Here is a 23691-nt window from a genome sequence, read left to right as displayed (position 1 = left end):
TCGCAAATAATATGTTTTAGTGCATATATACACATTTATATGTGTGTATATAAATATTTATTAGACAAAATTCTATAAAAGGTAAAAATAAAATTAATATAATAAAATTTTAAAACTAAAAATTCTTAAGCCTGACAACAACAATAATATTATAAAGAATTTTAATATACGCAATATAAATGAGAAAAGTCCTTTTTATAATTCATTCGCACATTTGAACAATTTAAAAACAATTTTCAAAAAATTTTTCCGAATAAAATTGCAAACCAATCACAACATTTAATACGCAAAAGCAATTTTCCATAAAATGGAAAAAAAAAATTTATTTTATTTATTTTTGCTTTTACTTATAAATTGATTTATTTTTAGAGTTAAAAATAAAATCAATACAAAAAAAAAAATACAAAATCGTGATAATATCAAAGGATGACAAATAAAAAGAAAAAAAAATCGATTATATTACAATAAATGTGGTGATGTGCAAAATTTTCCATTCCAATTTTAGTAATTCTCTTTTTATTATTAATTTTCTATAATCGTTTTTTTTTTCAACGGATTTAGATATATTTACTAGATTCTGATGATGAAATATTGGTTTATTTTTACCACATAATGTTTTATTTATACTGACAACCATATATGTATGTAAAACCAATATTCAGGTAATAATTATTGTTAAATTTTAAAGGATCTATATGCATTTGTTAAAATAACAACAGTTTTTTCATAATACAGTTAAACGCCTACACAATACGAAATCCTGTAAGATGAAATTCTTGTTAACACAAGTAATTTGTTTTGTTGCATTTTGCATCATGAACGGAATTTTTATGTATTTTTCATCCATTGCCTCTATAAAAACTGTGTTCTCAAAACTTAACAATTTTAGTTTAAATAACCCATTAACACGAATATTTTGATTTCCAAATCCTACGAGTGAATTGAAGTATCAAACAAATACTAAATTTTGAATAATTGAAAATTATTGATTCGCTTCTTACTCTTCATACGCCTTTCTCTTGAATTCTTTCTAATTCTCCCAAACTAGAACTAATTTTATTAAAAAATAGTAATTCGTATTATGGAAGTTCGACTGTATACTCGCTCAATGTTTTATTATAAAACTTCAAGTTATATGCCCTGTATACATATATGCCTTGTTTTCTTAAAATATGAAACCCAAAACAAAATTTTCAATATTAAAAAACTAAATTTTAACAAAGAACTATCGCTTTGTTATAGAAAAGAATAAAATGCTTTATTATAGAAGAATAAATATGTTTGAAATATAAAGCGACCTTAACACTTTGAAAACATATACAAATGTTCATAAATAATATATGAAATTTATATAGCAATCAGAAGAATATTCAGTATAAAATCTAATCTAGAAGGTAAAACCGAAACTAGAAATTTGCTTTTGATCAAAATGTCTAATTTGCTTGATTGAATTTTCCTAACCATATACTCCAATATTTATGTTCTAAAACACTCTTAAAAAAGCATTAAAATTAAAATTTTTTGCACACGCATACTATTGAATAACATTTTCCACTTTTAAAATTATAAATACACTTTGATTTTGTAAATAAATTTTTATATAATTATTCAAGAGAAAAGAAATCATTATGAAAAATGATATTTTACTCACAATCCTTCTACAATACAATTCCGCCTACTTCAGTATATTTCTTCAAACAAAATTGATAACTATCAAATTCCTTTAAGGAAAATTCTAAAGGCAGATAATTAAAAAACATTTTATAATATTGCCTTTAACAGAAATCCAAAAATATCTAGAATTTAATGTGAATATTTAGAAATTTCTTCATAAACATAAAAAATAGAAATATAAATTTGTTCTAAAGCAAAAAAAGATTATATTAAATGCATTTTCATAATACCATAATGACCGTGTACATATATTCAATTACATGAATAAAATAATTTAATTTCTTTTTCATACGTACATAATACATAATTATAATCCACTGCAATTTTATCTAAATATATATATATACATAAGTGCCTGACCTTAAACTTGAATTCATGGTTACCTTTTTTTTTTCTTTTATTATATACCTAAATATATACTAACATAAAATATATTTTCAAGATTTAAAAATGTGGAAAAAAAAAACACTAGTTGACAAAAATATCATATACACAAATAAAATATACATATACTTGTAAGAGAATAATAATAAAAAAAAATAAATAATAAAATGAAAAAGAACAAGTTCAATGTCATAACCTTTACATTTCAATATATAATAATACATACATTTATATATGCATCATTATCTATATACATAATACAAAAAGGGGGTTGAATGCATTTAAAGTCCAACCACCCTATAAAGATGTTTGTTTTGTATGTAAAATTTTATTATGTACACACAAACATGCAGAGTAAATCAAAACAGAATTTTATGTGATCTGATCACACTTCATTCCATCAAAATGTTGTTATATCCACTTATAACTGCATTTCATATTAAATAAATGCAATGGGTACAAAAAATAGATTGACAATATTCTTTTTTTTAAAATTATGAGAATTCAATTTTTATAGTGCGTGCGTATACATATATTTTTATATAAGTTCGGTACAAGTATAATTTTATTTTCATATACCTGCTTATATCAGCTTCTAAGGGTTTAATTTAAATTTTTATTGTAGATTATGGAATTGTCGGTAAATATTTTGTTGAATGAAATCAATATATTTTATGTTATAGTATATAATGAATTTTGTTTACATACACTTGCCTGCTTATATTAATTTTATATTTACTCAAATACGAGTATATAATAATTGCATAAAGGCTGATATAAGAAAAAATTTTTTTTCCAATTTGTCCATGAATTTGACTTTCAAAATTCTTTCGAATATCACTGTCGTTTGTCGCATTTTCTTTTTTTACCTTTTATTGGGTTTTTATTATTTTTTTTTTTCTATACACACATATAACATTTTACTTTATTTTTTTTTTGTTACATTCATACATATAAAATATTTATTTGAAATTTTTGTTCAAATTCTAAAATTAAATTCACGGTCAAGGTTTTTTCTTATTTCTCCTCATTTTCTCATTCTTCTTATTTTTCTCTGCTATTTTTCTATTACTCTTTATATATTATATTCTTTAAATAATAATATTGTACATATAGCTATTTTTTTTGTTTTTGTTGATGGTGGCGATGGTATTCTACTGACATGCTTATATATTTCATAAATAATATCTATTCAACAACATTTCCAAAAACAAAAATAAGTAAAACAGAAAAAATTTAATTTATGTACAAAGTTCATTTACGACTCACATTTATATAGAAAGCTTTGGCGTCATCAAAAATCAATTGTTTTTTTTCTTGTTTGTTTTTTTTAATAAATTAAAGGAGAAAAGAAAAAAGCTTGCTCATAACACCTACGCTTCAACGTATTTTCAAATTATATATAATGAATCTGAAAAGAGGTGTAAGTAAAGAGACAAATTGATGATGATGAGTATGAGATACGAAGAAAATTAATTAAGTTAAAAGAAAAAAAAAATTGTAGTGCTTATGAAGAAAGAGGGAATTGCGTTGCGTTTAAATATTATTTTAGAATTTAACTTTCTCTTAAAAATTTTATTTTTTATGATTCTTATTACACTTACAACATGAATATATTCCATTTCTTTTATATACAAAATATGTGCATACAAATTTTGTTGATGAAATAAGAGAAGAGAATATTATCTATATTTACATTAAAAGTAAAACTTTTTGGATGAGAGGAAAAAGTTGACTGGAATATCAGAATGAAGATACAAAAAATTATTTATTGTGTACATTTTTAAGAGAAAATATTTTACATTCTACGCTCTGCATATACGCTTTTTAGAGCTTTAAATAGTGAATACCTTAAATTTCAGTATTGCAGATATCTTTTCTAAGAAATTTTTTCATTATTCCTTAATTTAAAAAATAAAAAATTGAATTTTTAAAAAAAATGTAATATTCTACATAAAATACCAATTAGTTTTTTTTTTATTTTAAATAAACCAGGCTTAAATTTTCTTTAATATATAGTTTTTTTAAAGCTTTTATACAACAAACTATATATGTGGGATGTTAAATGTTAATAAAACAAATTTCACGATAATGTAAATATATATACATATGCACTTATATGACGCAAAAAAAATGTTTTGTTATACATGTAAAACCCACTCCTATGCATGAATTCATTCAATTTAAAAGTTCACTTAACAGTAAAATGACAAAATAACAAATTGTAAATGTTTGCATAGCTATCTAAATTACCTATATATACATACATATATTATACTTATGAACGTATATTTTCTACGAAATTTATGTGAATCAGACAAATTATCCTTACAACACACAGAATAAGCAGTTTAGTTATAATAAAAAAAAACATGATTCAATCATGAATCGGATTTTCTATACGAAAATCAAAAAATATTATTATAAGTTCGAAAGAAAGATATTTTAGGTATTAAACTGCACACTTTTGTAAATGGTTTTTGTTTGAAATAAATTCTTTGTCTTATAAAAATAATCCAATAAATCAAAAAAGTTTTAATTTTGAACTGATAAACTTGCAGCTTCATATCGCACCAAAAGTCTATTCGCAATTCGATTTACCAATGATGTTTCTTGACAAGAAATCTTTCGTCGCGAAAGATAATATTGAACTGAAAAGCTTTATACTTTTACATGTAAGTCAAGTAGATACCAAGTCTTTGATATTAAATTTTGTAAGTTAGTTTTTGCTCTAATACAACAAGATTTTTTTTTTAAATCTCAAAAGTTTCTGCAAATTTTCTTAACCAACTCTCCGGTTAGAAGGCGGCTATTTGCGTTTAAAAATGTCATACCTTTGTTTCTGAAATTATTAAATTTTTGTTAATTCCTTTAAAATTTATCTAAGGATTTGTATTATCAAATATGGTACTACGTAACAAATATTAAACGTCGCATTAAAAATAAAATGCGTCTAAAAAACTTAAAATTTTATTTATGGTGAAATTCTTAATATTATGTTAATTATTTCTCAAATCTGAAATATATACAAGTACGAGTTTTGAGAAGCATTCAAATATAAAATATTTGAGCAGAATATTTTTCTAATATAAATTTTTTCAAATACTCTTCTTTCTGGATTGTATGTCGTAAATGATTTGAAATAGTCTGGAAATTTATTCTCATTGGATAGAAATAGACCTGAAATTTTTGTTTTTGTGGGATATGAGTGTACGCTGTCATAAGATTAACATAAATTTGAATCGTTGAAAGAGTTTCCAAAACAAAAAATTGTAAAACATTCTGATACAAGTTAGGGTCATTATTACATTCAAAAATTTATTTCGAAATTTTCAGATATTCTTAAAATTCATTGTGATTTTTTAAATAAGCGAAAGTTCGCATACTCTAACAAGCAATCAAAAATAAAAGAAATCAAAAAATTTTTGATATCCTTTGTCATCTTTATTTTTTTTTTTTTTGACGTCATTCATAGCAAACATAAGATATTGTACGTATGTGAGTATGTTGATTAATATTTTTAATTTAACATCAAACACATATCGATTTCATTAAGATTTTTGATATACAGGGTGGTCCGGTCCAAAAGCTTCAGCTCGGGATAGGAGTTCCGTTGGGTTTTTTTAAAAAAGGAATGAAACTTAAACCTTTACAACAGTAATTATTTTGTATGTATTTAAAAAATTACTTACATAAATTATCACTTTGCTTACAAAACGGCACGCGTGCCATGAATTTTATGTATAGTAAAATTATAGAGATTCATGTAGCGCATCGAGAAAAAAAAAGTAAATAATTAACTCTTCTTAAAAAATTTTCATTCTCCCATTTCAAAATACAACACCAATCCTCGGGATACTGTTATGTAGGTCTATCAATTGACAAAGAAAATTGACTTCGTTTAATCGTGACAATTATTGCTTCGAAATCAATTGACAATTGACTTCGAAGCAATAATTGATATTCGGACAAAATTTTTTCAAACCTGCAAAACTTCACCTAGGCATCTCCCGAAACAATTTTTTGCTCAAGAATCTCCAACGAATCACTTCCCAAGAGCTTTAACACTTTTACCAGACTACCCTGTATATGTGCATATGTATATATATAATATGTAAAAGTAAATGTACATATTTTACAGATATACTGCTTATATTCATACATATATGAATAAAAAATGAAAATGTCCTTGAAATTATTTTTTGAATAATAAAAAACAAAAATAACATCATTACATATTTAAAGAAAAATTTTTTTTCATTTTCAGTTTAATTTAATATTTACAATAATACGCACATTGAATATAAAATGATAAGTACATACTTAATATACCGACTACACATTCTTAAAATTTGATATACGTATTATAAAAAATATACATACATGCAAGTGGATATGTATGTATGTATGTATAATTTCATCAATAAAGTGAAAATTTAAAAAGAAAATCGAAAATTGGAAAAAAAATAAATCACAAATCGAAAAACAAAAGAAAAATCTAAATGGTCACACGTGTGTCTCTTTCCATTTGAATAAAAATTTACGTACTTAACTTTTATTACTGCAGACTGTTGATTCTTGGCTCTCTCAATAGATTTTTCATTTCACTTTTTCTTTTTCATCAATGATACAAAATAGGTAGGCACATAATTTATCTTTTATTTCATTTTATATTGAATTTTTTTTTGTCTTCCATTTGATTGAATTCCTTTATGAAATTTATAAAATAAATTTTTTTTTTTTCAAATTAATGTCTACTCCTTAATCAGTCAATCACCTAATTATCCTTATTGTGCATATAATTGTTTTTGAAAATAGTGAAATTTTATTAATGAAAAATCAAGCAAAAGGGAAATTCTAATCATATCTTAGAAAAGATATGATTTGAATTTTCCTTTCTATTACTCTGTCACATAACTTAATTTTCACGAAGTTGTAAAGTTTAAGGCACTCTATACAAAAAAGAAGCTTTCTTGTATTCGTAGTAATTTAAAAATTGAAAAATCCTCTTTCCAGAGCCTCTAGATGTAGGTTTAGAATAAAGCGTGATTTTTTTTAAATTTGTGTAGACCTAATGCACTAGCTCCTCTGAAAAAACTTTTCAAACAGCTTAAGGTATATAACCATAAAATAGAGGTAAAACTAATATTATTTGATCCGTAAAAGTAATTTTGTTTAGTGTCAAAAGAGTTGTCTTAAAAATCAATTGATATTCGGTTTTTGTTCCTTCAAAATTACTATTAAGTAAATATTAAGTTTAGCTTCATAAAGTTTAAGTTGTAATGTATAATTATTGTATTATACTTTATTTTTATTATAGTTCAGCTGTTTTATAATGTATAACAGCTGAATTTCCTTGCATAGATAATCTGAAAACATTATAGGAAGCTTAGAAAGTTTCGTGAAATTCAAATTCGAATCTTAATATAAACCTTCTACAAAATTGTTTGTTTCAATTTTCAATAATTATCTGGAATTGTTTTGTTGTAAATCTATTATTCACTTGAACATCAACTTACAATTAATATAGCTACAATTAAAGAGAGAAGTTTCATGAGATTTGAAATGAGTTATCACGTTTACTCCATCTGTTATGCGTTACAAAGTAAAACGCAAAATTTGTACTCTTTTGGAAAAGACCACAATCTATAAAAATGAACTGGTCCACTTATCCAATCGTAATTTTTCTTATACGATTTAATGCTTTTTTTATTTTAGTATTTATATTTTTAAATTTTATATTTAAAATTTTTCAGAGACCCGTATTTTTAGCATGTGCATTATCTATAGGTGTACCTAATTAAAAATTCTCTCTTTAAGCCTAAACTAAATTTAATGGTAAATAATTTTTTATCTTTTAATTATCAACAATAATTTCTTTTACTAATTTTTTTTTATTCCATTTTCCAAAATCAAAAGAAACAACAATATAAACTAAAACTTTTCTTCACACATACCAAACGTACAAACTTTTTGACTGTGGAAGGCATCATTTATACCTACACATTTAATTCAATTCATTCAATTCTACCTTCAAATACACCAACTATGCTATTCAATATAAGAAGAAAGAAGAAAAATTAAACAGAATAAATTCTACAATATGTGCTATTATTGTTGTTGTTCTCATTTTATTAAACATAATAATTTTTTCTATTTTAATATTCGCAATCATCCATTGGGAATAAGTGTCCTAAAATTATAAACTTCTATGCACTAGAATACAAATGAGTTAAATAGAAAGGAAACACAAAGAGAAAGGTTCATTTACGATCGCAAAAAAAAAAATTTTCCATGTTTTATTGTATTTAAACTTTTTTTATTGCATAAATTCAGGCTCTCTCTTTTATCATATCTTGTATATTTTATCTCCAATTCTATTATTTTTGTTTTTTTCTCAAAATCTTAAAGAATTGACATATTTCTGTTTTTTTTTTCTTTTTTTTTTGTATTCTCATTCCATTTCACTTTTGCATAAACATTTTCAATATTATGGAGAAAATGAAAAAAAAAATTTCATCTATGTTTTTACTCTCCTCTAAAAAAAAAACAAAAACCAAGTACCTACATACATTATATGCCTTTATATTTGTATTTGGAAGGAATAAATTAGAAAAAATAAAGAAAATATTTAAAAAAAAACAACAACAGCAGCAATAATAATAACAAAAAATGTACACATTATAAAAAGAATGTCCTTGAATAATTTTCATATAAGTGCGAGTTGGTATGTGTAGATGTATATAATATTTTTATAGACAATAATTCGAATATATTCAAACAAACGTACAGAATAACAAATAACACGAATACAAGCAAATAATATGCGAGTTAACCATAAGTGTGTACCTTCCATAACCACCTATACCAAAATAATATACATAGAAAAAAATTATAGAAAAACAAAAAAAAAAAAAAGAAGAAACCTGTTATGTTTTCATTCTTTTTTTATTCTGTTTTTGTTTCTTCTCATATTCTGTTTTATTATACTATTATTCTTAGTGTTGTTCTCATTATTTGGTGTTGTTATTATTATTATTTTCTTTTCACCATCATAGATCATCATTATTCTAACCCTGAAAGGTCAATTGACTACAATATATTATACAATGTATATACGGTGGTTTATTTACAAAATCAAATATAGAATATAAAAATAATAAAAAAAAAAATAAAATACAAAAATTGAAATAATAATATTAATCAGAAAGAAAAAAAAAAAAATAGAAAAAAAAATGTTTATGTGATAAAGATAAGATCTATATGTAAACGTGTGCACTGATAAATTTTATAAAATATATGTATGTTTATACAAATAAATGTTAATTCTAATATATATCTCCATACTGTAAAATAAAATTTTCTTTAAACATATGCACATATTTATTTTCTTTTATCTGTTAATGTATACGTTCCATATTTACGATCCATTCCTTCGTTTCTATATTACATTCATACGCACATACATATGTAAGAAACTAAATTAAAAAAAGCAAATAAAAAAAAATAAATGGAAAAAATAAAAAATTTCTTTTTCGTACACTTTGTCGTTATCCTCTTTTTATATATATAATTCTACATACAAACATACATATAAATTTCAAGGATAAATTTTTTAAAAGGTCATGTCATAGAAATTCATTAAATTTTGGTAATACTATGATATTTTACATAAAATATACATTTATACTTATACTCATATACTTGTAAGTATTATAAACACAAATATTTTCTGTTATACATGTTTGTATAAAAGTCATTTTAGTCCTAAAAATTATTTTGTAGAAAAGTTTTTCATTATTTAGATTTTACTTTTCTTCTGTCTTTGTTTTCTTTTGTTTTTGTTTTTTTTTTTTTTCATCCTTTTGATTTTGTTTTCTCTATGCTTACGTCTTATTTTAATATACACGACGAAATATTATATAAAATACAAAAAGCAGAATAAAAAAGTTGTGAAAGAAGCTAATGATAATAAATTTCTTTGAAAAGAGACCTTCAACTGTCCAATTACATTATTGTTTTTTTATATTTTTATATATTTATAGGTATATATAGATACTTATTAAGATCTACTCAAGTATATGGGTATATTATGTATGTATGTATAAATATGAAATCGTATGTACATATATAAAAAATAACTAACTCCATATTTTTATTAAAAAAAATTAATTTGAAAAGATTTTTCACCTTAAAAATTAATATAATATAAAATATATAAAAAAATAATGCAATAATATTAAAAAAATTTTAAGTAATTATTGTAACAAAATATTTGTAAACAAAAAAATTTTAATATAAAAGAGTTGTCGTGGCTTAAGGAAATTTTTTATTTAGATTCAAATATATAATTAATTATAAAAACACAAATAAAGAGCCATCAATTACATGTAAAACAATACACAGATTCCTCAAGACTAGGATTTCACGATAAATAACTTTTACTACAATGCATTAATTTAACCCTTTAGGTCAGGCCAAATTTATAGACAAAAACATCTACTAAAAATGTACTAATTTTGAAGGACGACAACTTAGAAATAGAGGGTGATGGAAAAAAATTAGTTTTGATAACAGTGATGACAATATGACAGTTGACAATAAAAATATTTATTAACCTCTACAATCGATTTAAATTTCGGACATCTACAATATATCGCCTAAAAATTGCGTCAAAAATCTGTAAAGAGGAAATAAATTTAAAATGGTTGGTCTCAACAATATTTTCGTCATGTATGTACACTTAACCATTTTTATTATTATATTTTGAAAGGGTATATGAGAGATATGTAAAAATTTTCTTCGTGAAAAATTATTTCGCACAAAAATCCAATTTTTTATATAATTTTAACTTTTATCTGAAAGAGTGTATACAGAATTTTTCTAAATAAATACACTAGCCGAATAGTTAGTTCTGTCATAGCAAATATTTTGTTGGTAATCTTAAAATTATAATTAGAACACTTTTAATGAAAAAAGAAAAACGCAAAACTTGTCCGGACCATTATTTTATCACTTAAAAAGAAAATATTTTAACATATTTTCGTAATAGTTATGTAGAAATAAATTCACAGAGTAAAAAGTATATTTCACTCCCTAAAAGTATGTAAATTTAATTTGTATTTCATTACTAATAGTATTAAAATTATTGCATGCTCTTTTCATTAAAAATGTATAAATATTTTTGCATAAACATGATTCATTTAATACTTAATATTTTCAAGAAAATTTTAAGAAAAATTTATTTTATATATACACTCGTAATCGTACATCATTACTACAAAAAAGATTTTTATTAGTCTATTAAATGCGGAAGATATCAACTTCAAACGGTTTTGGAATTTTAAAATCAATTTTTTGCCAAAATATGTATAGCAGTTCAATTACTTTAAACTAATTTGCGAATTGTAAAATTAACCGAACTAAAATGAATTGAATCAATTTTAAAACCAAAACTATATACTATACTTGTGATTTATACAAAAAGCAATTTCCTTAATTTAAACATGTTATAAAAGTATAGGCAATATTTATAATTATGAAGCTTAACTTTATTACGACCTTGTATTCACAAAAATAAAATCGACAATTTTTCATTTATTAATTAAATAATATTGAAAAATATATACATAAAAAATTTAAAAATCTTAAAAAATTCAACATTAAGTAAGAGAAAAATTGAAAAACTTTGAAACTATTTATTTTAAAATTAAAACTACCAAAGGCAAAGAAAATGATGGAAACAATTCATTTTAGTATTCTTAAAATACAAATATATACAAATATCTTCATAAATCTACTCCATAACGCCTATTTTCACTATATAATTCCCAATTGATAAGAGCATTTAAAATGTATTCCAATAAAATATTTGTAGGGAATTATTAAATAAATTTTTTTATTAGTACAGAATATTTAATGAAAACATTTTGCAATATAATTCAAAATTATATATATAATTTTGAAAAAAAAATACTATGTATATATATACATATATAGATATGTACATTCCAATTATTTTACCAAAAAAAAAAACCACCTCTTGCAAACCTTTTTTATTTTATCAAAATTTCATTTCAATATTTTAATTAGTCTATGGGTAGTTTTTCATTGTAATTTTTCCCTCGTTCTTCTTTTTCTCCTTAACATTCAAATTTTCATAAATCATTTTAGACAATTCTAAAAAACAAATAAATAAATTAAAATTTAACAATTTGTCTATCAGTTACGTACAAGATTTCCATTAAGTCTATACAGAGATATTAGGATCTCTGAATAGATTTCATGAAAGATCTCAAATAATTAAAAATTTACAAATCATAACTTAAAAATTATACAAGTTTTAAAATCTTTGAAATAATTAATTTATATAAGAAAATAATTAAAATTTAATAAAATTTATTAGCAGATTACTGAATCAAATTGGATTTTTTAAAAGTTATATAGGAAAGCAATAAATTTTATCAAGTAGTACATTCATTCTAAAAGCACGTCTATTATATAGATTGTGGATTATTGAACGTTATCCTACCTTAAATTAACCCCCATTGAGTCACATATTTTTCAAATTCATCTACATATTTTTTTTAAGTAGACTTGGATATGTAGGAAATCTCAAATTTTTATAATAACTATATACAAATTTCAATTGTCAACCATTGAGTAGGATGTGAATTTGTAAAATTATATTGTATAATAAAAAAAAATTTTTATAAAAGCACTCTACATTTTTTATTTTTTATATACAAAACAATTAAGTAATTTTTTTTATTAAAAAGTTAACCTTTACTCTTTTCTCCTGTTTAAAAAAAAAAAAAAAAAATTTTTTTTGATGCTTCGCTTTATTCCTTAAACGAATATGCTTACATACACAAATATATAATATTTTACCATTAAATGAACTTTATACGAGTACACCAACTCCCATGGGAATTATGACATTTTTAATATATGTATGAATGTGTATATATATATTATTATAATCAAATTATCAAATATCAAAGATAAGTAAGCGAACATAATTTTTTTTATAAACAAACCACAGAAAAAAAAAACATCACCCACACAACAAAAAAAAAATTTAAAAGAAAAAAACAAAGTTGTTAATATTTAATAAAGCCATTTGTATGTATGTAGCATACAATCTCAATATTCATTTATATAATAATATTATATTTAATATATAAAATGTAATGTGTTAGAAGAACAATGACCTTCAACCTAATAAATATGTTTTTTATATTAAAAAAAATATGCTACATCTTGTGGCATAAGATTTTCTTCAAAAATTAAATAATGTAATTATAAATTCTAAGTATTCAAAATAAACGTTTTGATTTTCTTTTTAACAAATTGCAAATTTTGCCTCAATTATGCATAAATTTACTAAAGATTTATATAACAGTTTTAATAAAAAATTCGAGAATTTTCAATATTTTTAATTGTTATAATGAGATCATTTGAAAAAAAATATAAAATAATAAGCAAATTAATATTGATGAATTTTAGCTAACCACTTAACAATTTAGTATTGCACAATGAAATAAAATCGCAAGTGCTGTAATGTGACCCTTAACCTTAGAATGACCTACACTTTAAAAATGGAAAACCTTTATTTTATACAAAAAAGAATTTTCAGACCTACATAAAATACAGCGTGAATCTGCAACGTAGTATAATCTATCTCTGGGTCAGACAGATGAGTAAAATTTCTCTATGTCGCAAACGAATATCCCAATTGAAAATTTTTGTACAGTATGTTATTCCAAGTAAAAATTACATTAGCTAAATAAACTAACTCAAAGAAAAATTGTAACCTGTAATTACAATTTTTACTGGAAATCGTCCAGTTTACAATCGAATTATTTCGGAAACGAGGCGTCGTACAAAAAAAAATTAAATAGTGTAAATTTTTTAGTAATTGGTGCTTTTTCTTAACTTATTTCCTCCACAACTTTTTAAGTAAAGGCTCAAATGACACATTGTTTTTTGAAATATTAAATAAAGAGCAATTTATCAGCTTTCCATTGCATATTAACCAAAAAATTTTCAACTGGGATTTTGGAGTTAAATATTCATTTGCGGAAACCTCCATCTGCCCCGAGATATTTTTCATAAAATTGTCCCACCTTTCTGCTTCAAGAAATTATATCACGTTACAGATTCACCCTTTATACATTATTATATGTTTGTGTATACCAAAATGCATTGCGTATTGTAGAATTAGTAGACAAAAATATGAGTTTTATAGATATTACACATTTAGAAAAAAATAAATACATATAGCAAAAATAGAATTCTAACAATAATTGTAAATTTTACAGGTTTTGCGGAGCCAACTGGCAAAACTTCATTATCAAAATTTATAAAAATCAACAAGTTTTTCTTTTGGTTAAAGCAGTGTCTTATTTTTCTATAATGAATTTAATAACAAAAAATTGCTTTTTAAGTAATATGTCGCAGAATACTTTTTAAATTTCTTTGAATATGCAATATGGATTATGATACTTTGCATAATTTGCATCTTTTTTACAATATGGAAATTGGGGAATACTATATAGCGACATCTTTATATAAAAAATTTTAAGAATCGCACAAGTTTTCCTCAAATCATTTTGAGATACTTCGAAATAAAAACAATCTGCCAAAGAAACATGTTGGTAATATTGCCAAGCAAATCGCAAGCTAAATAGCGGTTATAATGTCATATACAGAGCATTAGTTATATAGAAACTCCACTGCTTTTGCATTTGATATTGCAATTTGAAAAATTATTTTCTTTAAAAAATGGCACTTCATTATCTAAAATTAACGTATGTGTGAATTTTTTAACGTATGTGTATGAGGTAAACTATTTAACATAACATTATTCCATAATATGTAACATTTCTAGAATATTTCTTAGATGAACATTAAGATATCAAAGACTTTAATTAATAACTACTCTTTGATAATAATTTGCTAAAACTTTAAAAGTTTTTAAAGAAAAAAATGTCTCGAAAAATAATATGAAACTCTTGTTAGACACAAAACATTTGATTTATACCTAGTGAATAAAATAAAAAAAAAATTCTTAAGACCCATTTGTTTTGGAATCAAAGACTAAAAAAGTCTAAGTACTTTAAAAATTTTCTAAAAGTACAGCAATCAAAATGATAATTATTGAAACAAAAAGCAAGCGACTTTTCATCAACACATATTTAAAAATTCTTTGACCTTTTTAACATTTTACAAGCTGAGCTGAAAACTAATGGCATACTAAAATATAAATATATACCCACACAACTTTTAACTCACACTGTACCTCATAAGCAATACATATAATCAAAATAGAAAGAATCCTTCTAAGAATTTTCCAAAGTTTATTTTTTTTTTGGTTTCGTTTTTCTTTTCAGTAAATGTTTCCAATTTCAAAATTATTTTCCATTTCTTTTTTAGTTGTTATAAGTATATATAAGATACTTATACATATATATGTATATTCTTTTGCTCCTCATAAATTAATTGTTGCTGAATTTGTTGAACTCTTCTTAGAATAATTTTCATGCTTTTTCATTCTTTCTTTCTTCTACCTACGCCAATTTTTACAAACAACGAAATTAGGATAATGAATAAAAACCATGAACTTTTTAGGACAAAGTTAAAATAAAAATAATATAAAGAAGGAGAGTAACAAAAAAATTAAAGAAAAAAAAAAGGGCACAATGAAAATTCTGTGATAAAAAAACATAAAATGACGATCGAAGATGTTGGTGGAGACGTTTAAGATATAAAAGTTTAAAAGACTAAGCTATGTATTGTCCTTTCCCATTCTCAAATTCAAATTATATTTATCTAAAATAATTCAAAATAAATTGTAAATGTTTGCGTGTAGAAATGTATCGAAAAAGTGATGTTGATAATAATATCGCAAACACTACAAAAATTCAAAATTCATACTGAAGGGCAGCTAACTAAATAAATTTTATTATCTTTGTACAGTTCTAAAATTAATTTTTAAGACATTCACAGGAAAATTGGAAAAATGTCCTCCGCAAATGTGTAGAACACTTACAGATACCCTTTTAGACCAATAGAAAACTCTCGATAAACAAATGGCTTTTGCTGAGACACTCACTTAAACTAAAAGAATCTGGCTGAGAAAAGGAAGTTGTTATATATTTCCCGAACTATAAAGTTCCATTTCGACGAAAAATATCTATAGTTCCCAAATCTTTAATGACATTTTTTTAGCAAGGTTAACTAAGGGAAATTTAAAATTTTAGCAAATTGTAGACGTAGATAAATTATTTATCTCAATTGAAGACAAATTTTTTCTACTTGGGCTCCGTCGCGAATTTGCCACCTCTCAAAATCAACTAAATTTTTAAAATAAATCAAACAATAAATAAAGGTGAGTTTCCTCTTTCTAGAAGCATATTTAAATAAGTATTTTAAATTAAATTAAACGATATTTGATAAATTTTTTTTTCATCCGATAAATATGCAATAATTAGTACACAATTAAGGCGGCATACAGAAGATGCAAGATTTTCCATATAAAATAATTTCTCTACATCCTATATTATCACGCCTTAATCTTATCTAATTAAAATATTGGTACAATGTAGAGATTGATGACATATAAAATTTTGTTATTTAACACACTATTGGTCACGTTAAGCTTCAAGTTGAGTGTACTGCTACACAATGCAATAAAATAATTTCCAAAAAAATTTACCGTGCTTTAAAATACAGTTTTACTAGTTTCTTCGAGATTACTTAGGTCAATTTTCAAATTTTGAAACATTGGCAAACGAATAAATATACATGTTGTATACATACAAAGAAAGACAATGAGTGCATGGTTGAACGACAAAAAAAAATTAGTTCACCTACAATTTTTCTTTTTTCTTATTTTTCTTGGTTATTATAATTTTATTCCTTTTAATAAATAATGTAAAAAATCATAAAATTCGTATATATTGTGTAAAATATAAACTAGAAAAATTTTTGTGGAGGACGATTTGATGACATTCATTGAACAATACACATACATATACATCTTATATTACTGTAGTTATATATACATATTTTATTACTATATATATTATGAAAAAAAAAAAAATTTATATTACTTTCAAAGTTATTATATTGTTTGTGCTAATATTTTTGTTATAAAAAAAGTTGAAGGTTGAAGACAGAACACCATTAAGTTCAAATAAAAGTCAGTTCAAGGCAAAAATTTTATTTTTTACTTCTATCCTTATAATATATATATACCAGTATATACCAATAATAAATTTATAGATTTACATGATCTTATATTATTGTACATATGTGTGTATATAATTACATGAGGTTTTAGAAAGACCGATATATTTATACATACATACATTCATACATAATTTACTTATTTCTTATGCGTTTATAAATTAGATGGTGAATGGATGGCATGTGTAATATATTCTAGACAATTATGGAATGAAATGATATTATTAAGAAGAAAATATTTATGAATACATAATTTGAAGATGTTTTTTATTTCTAAATTGTGATAAAATAAAGAATTTCTTATATTATTCTTATTTCAATTAAAAAAATAAATTTTGACTTGTAAATTGATTTTAAATGGTAATTTCGCCCCTAATTGAATAATTCGTATTTCAAATCATACCTTTAAGTACCTTGATATTTCATTTCGCATTTCATTATTATTTATGTAAGTATTGCATTCAATTAGAGTTAAAAATATTTGTTAAAACCAAAAGAAAAATAAACTTTTATTGAACACGTACAAATAAATAACTACGAGTATGTACCGTCTTTTTTGCCTCTGTTTTAAATGATAAAAACTCATTCGTAATAGCTTTTAAATTATATTCTGATACGCCCCATTTTAAAACAATGTATTTGACTTTAGTATTTGTTTTTTTATTATAAACTGAAATTAAATTTCTTAAAAATTATCCTGTATAGATCTTACATTAAGGGTCAAACATTTTTCTAATATACTACATCAACAACAAATTGAACTCTTATGACAACGCTAATTTAAATTGCATTAATTCTGGCGTAATGTGTTTGTCTACATGAACATGATTGTTCATTTCCTTTATTTTAACAATATGAAAAAACTGCAGCAGTTAATCACAGATTGTACATCACGGAGAGTTCTTTAAATAACAATATACAAACATTATATAAAATTATGAGTAAACCTAATATTTTTTTCGTAAAAGAAAAACATACAATGTACTCGTATATTATTGAAGTATTTTAAATTGATTCATTGAGTATGGTAAGGCTGGATCAGAAATAAGTGAAGTTACCATTTTATTTTATTTTTCACAAATCCTTTATTGTATTTCATATTATATGTAAATATATTGTAATAGTTATAAAATTATATATTTCAAATTTTCGGCACAATATCTTATTATTAGCAATAATAAAATTTTTAAGTCCTTTCAATTTTAGTATTCTACATTCATGTTTTCTTTTATTTTATATTTAAATAAGTAAAAACAAAAATTAGAAAATCCTCGACATATTTTTTTTAACATTTCAAAGTAAAATAAAAATTCTAAATTTCAAGCACATAAAAATAAATTTTATATTTTCATGTGTATAACCTCGTCCCGGTCTTTTGTCCTTGATTGTTTTAAACTAACATTTATACATATATGTAAATACCCACAGATATATACATACATACATTCAAAAAGTTTTCATGGCACAATAACTATTGACACCACCTACATACTCCAATGTATGTAATTGTGTATGTATGTATGCATATATTAAAATAAATTTTCAAAATTAATGGTGCATTTTTAAAATTTATTTAAATATGTACATATGCTACATAAAACTTATATTAATTATTATAAAGTGACACATTATATAATTATGCATCCTTACATACATATGTATGTATATATTAAAATGCAAAATGTCCTTAATAAGTTTATTGTTCTTCTGTTCAGGTTCAAGATAATCGGAACGAGGGCAAAAATTAATAGCAACACAAAGAGAAAAAATTTAATATTGAAATTGAAACCTTTCTGTTCTTTTAAAAAAAAAAAAATCATGATAGATAAAATCATAAAACATTCTATTAACGTTGGTTATATTGAAATGCTTACGCTTACACAATAATCACCATTTTATTTGTTGGAATTCCTCTATAACAACAATCTGATTGTTTACCTCCATTGTATTCATTATATTGCGATCTGCATGTACATACTTATATAATTGTCCCAAGGACACTCTTTTTTGATTTTTCATTGTTTTATGTTGCCATGATTCTTTAAATGAATTGAAATAAGCATGAAAATTTATAATGAAATTTTTACAAAGAACAAAGAAGGGGTGGGAATAATAAAAGAAAATTTCTTTAATTTATTGCAATATTTTTTAAAATTCAAGACATATTTGTCTCTTTGTATGCAAACATATAAGTATTTTAATTTGATTATAAAATAAAATCCTTGCAATGTAATTTTTAAATATCATGTAACTAAATTTATAACAAAGTTATAATTTTAAACTAAAAGGTATTATAAATTTTGTAATATCAAGAAAATGTTTTTGGAGTTGGTTAAGATTAGTACTAAATCTTGTTATATATTATGTATTTTGTATTTTCGATGTTTAATAGTTATACTGAACCCTGAAAAACATTTTTTCTAAATAAATATTTATTGAAAAGAAAATATCTAATTCATTTTTAGTGTAATGCAATTAATAAATAAATAACACCTACTTTTCCCTTTCCCAAACTTTTTTTTATACTCTTCAAAGATGATATTGTTTTCCAATTAACAATCTCAGGAGAAGTGAACTTGTTTCTTTTATTGGATTTAATTTTAGCTATTATTTGCAATCATTTACATTTCTCTAGTCTTTGAGTAATTAAACAAATATATAAGTAATTAATTACTAAAAATAATTAATTTTTAAGCATTGTAACACTGGGCAAATAAAAGAAAGCAGATTAAAAATATTTATTTAAAGACGCAGACATCTTCATTTCAAATGCCGCATTTTAAAATTGTAAAATTGCAAAATAAAATTATTTACATAAATACATATGTACATCTGAATTAATGGAAGCTGACAAAGTGAGTTACCTTTTCCATAAAGATTTCTATCAAGCTTTAATAAAATTAATAAGATTAAATTTTTTTAAAAGATAAACATAGATATAATTTATTCATCTTTTTTTTCTTTTATGTTTTCCTCTTAAATAAAGTGTTAGCTATTTATACATCTTCATTTGTTATAAAATACATTTCTTAGAATAAAAAAAAAAATAAAAAAACATCTTTTTTTATACCCTTTGTTTTAACTCTTCTGTCAATTTACCGTGTAATTCCTGTAATTTTTTAATCATTTCGGTATTTTCTGCAAATTTTTCATCACTTTTTTCTATTAAAGTTAAACAAGACTGTCCACTTAACCGTGCCGATGATAATTGTGAATTTATACTTGATTTTTCACTTTCACTATGGTCTTTAATCGCAGCTAAACTTGTTTCACATAATTCTAAACAAAGTTTAACACCTTCAATATTTGATTCCTTTTTTAAAGTCCAATTCTTTTCATTATCTATATAAACTCTAAAACTTTTTTGCAGTTTTTGTGCTTTATTCAACGCATTATCAGACAATACAGCAGCCAATTTCCATAATTTCCAGTTTGTAGCGTATTTAATACATTGATGTCCAATTATTTTGACGATAGTTTTCTTTAATCTAGAACTGGGATTACCTTTAACGTCAGGTAAATCTTGGACAATTGCTTTTACAATTATTTCTAAAACTTCATAGTCCACAAAATTATCTTTTAATTCACTTAACCTTTCATATGAACGTATAGCATCCTCAAAATTTCCAGTGTCAACACTTACGGCCATAAAATTTTCCCAAACTTTCCAATTGTCAAAATTACACTTCAGTGACTCTTGTAAGACTTTATGAGCCCGCACTTTATCTCCAAGCTTTATCAATGCTTTCGCCAAATTATTCCATGATTCAAAACCATTTGGCTCTAAATGGGTATATGTTACATAAGCTTTTACAGCTAGTTCCCACTTTTCCAAAGTAATTGCAGCATAGCCCAACCTAAGCCATTGTATTTCTTGCAAGCTATTGATTTCTACTGTTTTCTCTAAATGTGGTAAGGCAGCTTCATAATCTTTTTTAGCAAAATAATAATTTCCCCAATGCCTTTGCGCCAGACTACTTGTTCCTTGACTCATGTCCCACGCTATTTCATAACAACTTGGATCATCCGTGGCATCTCCTAAAAGGCAGTATAACTTAATTGTAGGATGTTTTTCTATTTCTTGCTGAATTATTTCTGCAGCTTTATGCTTTAATTCCAGCTGATTGTAACAGTTTATTACTTCCTCCCACGCATGAATTTCTATGTACACATCTAAAGCTGTTTTAACTAACCCTAAAGTAACCATTACGTCCCCATAAAGTTTTCTGATTTCCCAAAAGGGTGGAAGATTAGAGGAGAAAAAGTTTTGAAATCTCTGTTTGAGTGAAAATCGTTCTTTATTTTTCAAGATGGAACTAATATCTTCTAATTGCTTTAAAGACCTATCAATAGTTCTCTTACTATTTTTTTCTTGTTCTATGTTTATCAAAAGCGTTTTAAGTCGAATTGACAATGGACCGTTCTTCTGATATAGAAGTGAATTAATATAGGGTTCTATTTCTTCTGATGCTAAACGATCTTTTGGTTGAGATTTTAATATATGTTGCCTAAAAATATTTAAAATTTTATTAATTAAGAACAAAATATTTTCCACATCTCTTACAATTTCGCTAAAACCAATGCTTGCACTGCGTTTTGCATTTGCATCACTTCATTGTCTTTTTCATTGATAAATTTTATTCTTTCTAAACGAGTATCATCCTCATGCTTTAATAAAACAGGTAAATTGGTTGTTGATTTTGAAATTTCATCACCACTAATTTCAAGATTTTCAGCTCCATCGACTTTTAAACAAAGAATCGGAACTGGTTTCACTTGAAATTTGGTTCTTAAACCAAGCAAACCTAATAAAAATTTTTTTTACTAATTACTAATGTATGAATAGAACATTTTTTACCTTCCACAATCAAATCAATTTTGTAATTTTCACATATATTCTGCAATATTTCATCGCATTTCTGTACTCTATGAAATAGTAAATATCCTTGTGATATTTCAAGACTGATTAACACTTCTATTTCCTTGTTATTAAAAGTATTCCTTTCAGTCAAAAGCATTTCAGCTAGAGTTTTAAATTCTTCATACAAAGAATTAGCTAACTCATCTAATAATATTTGATGTACTAGAATTAAGCGCATTTGCCACAATTTTATAATTAAACATTCAGGATAATTTTTAGAAACATTATCAAATATCAATTTACTACAATAGAAGAGTTCTACATATCTAACATTAACATTTAGCTCCTCGCCATCACTACGTAGGACAAGTTTTATAAGATTGGTAGGTATTCTTTCCATAAGTTCTTCATAACCTTCCTCACGTCTCGGACCAGTAAAATTTTCTTGTATAAAGCCTAATAGAAATGCAATTGCTGATCTCACAGAAGTTTCTTTATGTTCAGTAAATAAAGCGTTCGTGCTAAATGGACCCAACCACTCAATATCTTCCTTTGCTAAAATGTGTTATTAATAAGATTACTAATAATATTTATAACAGATTTACCTTCTTTACATTGTGGACCACAAAAAATTCCGTATAAGTCAGATAAAAACCCTTGTGGATCCGGTCCTTGTTCTGGTTCTTCAATAATTTCTTTGTTAGGCCCCAAATTTCTTCTTGTATTACGAGTAATATCACTTGTTTCTTGTTTCTCTCCAGTCAGGCATTGATCGTTTGGAATATCTAAAATTTCTTTTTTGATTTCCACTTCCATATGATTTTGCATTTTTGCTTCTATATTTGTTTCCATAACCTTAACTTCAGGAATAGCGCTATCATTTGGAATGCTATCGACAATCATACTTTCTGGAGATTTATTTTCAATATTCGTACAGATATCCACATTGTCATTGATCACTGTTTGTTCAACATGCTTTTCTTCTGAGGCAGACATAATTGTATTCGAAGGTTTTTTTATTGTATACTATATCAATTAATATAAATTACTATACCACCTCACATTCATTTGATTAATATTTTAAATATATTGATATAATTATATTATATTTTGAGGCAGCTAAACCTTTTCCTTAATAAATATAGCAATATAAAAAAAATAAAAAGCGTTTATAAATACATAAGTATGTATAACAAAAGATTTCCCCAAAAGTCAACTCTTTAACTGACAATCGAAAAATTATAATATAATTTTCTTAATGTTGCCAGATCCAAACACATTTTGTTCTTTAAACTGTTTTTTTTTAAAGCACAAATTTTTAGCAAGCTCTGCATTACGCAATCTGTATATTTCTAGGCAATATCGTAAGCCGTTCATGAAACATCAGCATAATATTACGAGAATATATATTAATATCAGCATAAATAAACGAGAGGTTGGTGAGTGCTAGAAAAATTTATTCCAACAATATCAACAGATTGTCGTTCTTCATTTAGCAATCAGCGATTTTGTTTATTTTA

The 23691-nt window shown here is 24.1% G+C and overlaps 1 protein-coding gene across 2 annotated transcripts; it reads right to left on the bottom strand.

Moving 5' to 3' along the window:
* Positions 1 to 20243: 20243 nt before the first annotated feature.
* LOC129610217 (tetratricopeptide repeat protein 27) lies at positions 20244 to 23363 on the bottom strand. 2 transcript variants are annotated; one of them, XM_055522689.1, is made up of 4 exons: positions 22777 to 23363; positions 22169 to 22726; positions 21875 to 22115; positions 20244 to 21818 (listed from the first exon to the last, which is right to left on the bottom strand). In XM_055522689.1, the coding sequence occupies exons 1-4, from the start codon at positions 23165 to 23167 to the stop codon at positions 20375 to 20377; spliced, it is 2634 nt and encodes an 877-aa protein (XP_055378664.1). In that variant the 5' UTR covers positions 23168 to 23363; the 3' UTR covers positions 20244 to 20374. The 2 variants fall into 2 exon arrangements, with proteins under 2 accessions (XP_055378664.1, XP_055378665.1); XM_055522690.1 differs by having other exon boundaries at positions 22786 to 23363.
* Positions 23364 to 23691: the final 328 nt, after the last annotated feature.

Source organism: Condylostylus longicornis, unplaced genomic scaffold (genome assembly GCF_029603195.1).
Source record: "Condylostylus longicornis isolate FDR11 unplaced genomic scaffold, ASM2960319v2 ptg000044l, whole genome shotgun sequence".
Taxonomy (NCBI): Eukaryota; Metazoa; Arthropoda; class Insecta; order Diptera; family Dolichopodidae; genus Condylostylus; species Condylostylus longicornis.
The sequence above is the reverse complement of the archived record's forward strand: the minus strand, read 5'-3'. Positions and strand labels throughout refer to the sequence as shown.

Excerpts from the sequence above, each read along its gene's own strand:
- LOC129610217 (XM_055522689.1), bottom strand. The coding sequence starts at position 23,167 with ATGTCTGCCTCAGAAGAAAAGCATGTTGAACAAACAGTGATCAATGAC. Across the intron at positions 22,116-22,168 it reads AATTGATTTGATTGTGGAAG|GTTTGCTTGGTTTAAGAACC; the intron begins GTAAAAAATGTT and ends AATTTTTATTAG. Across the intron at positions 21,819-21,874 it reads GCATTGGTTTTAGCGAAATT|GCAACATATATTAAAATCTC; the intron begins GTAAGAGATGTG and ends AAATATTTTTAG.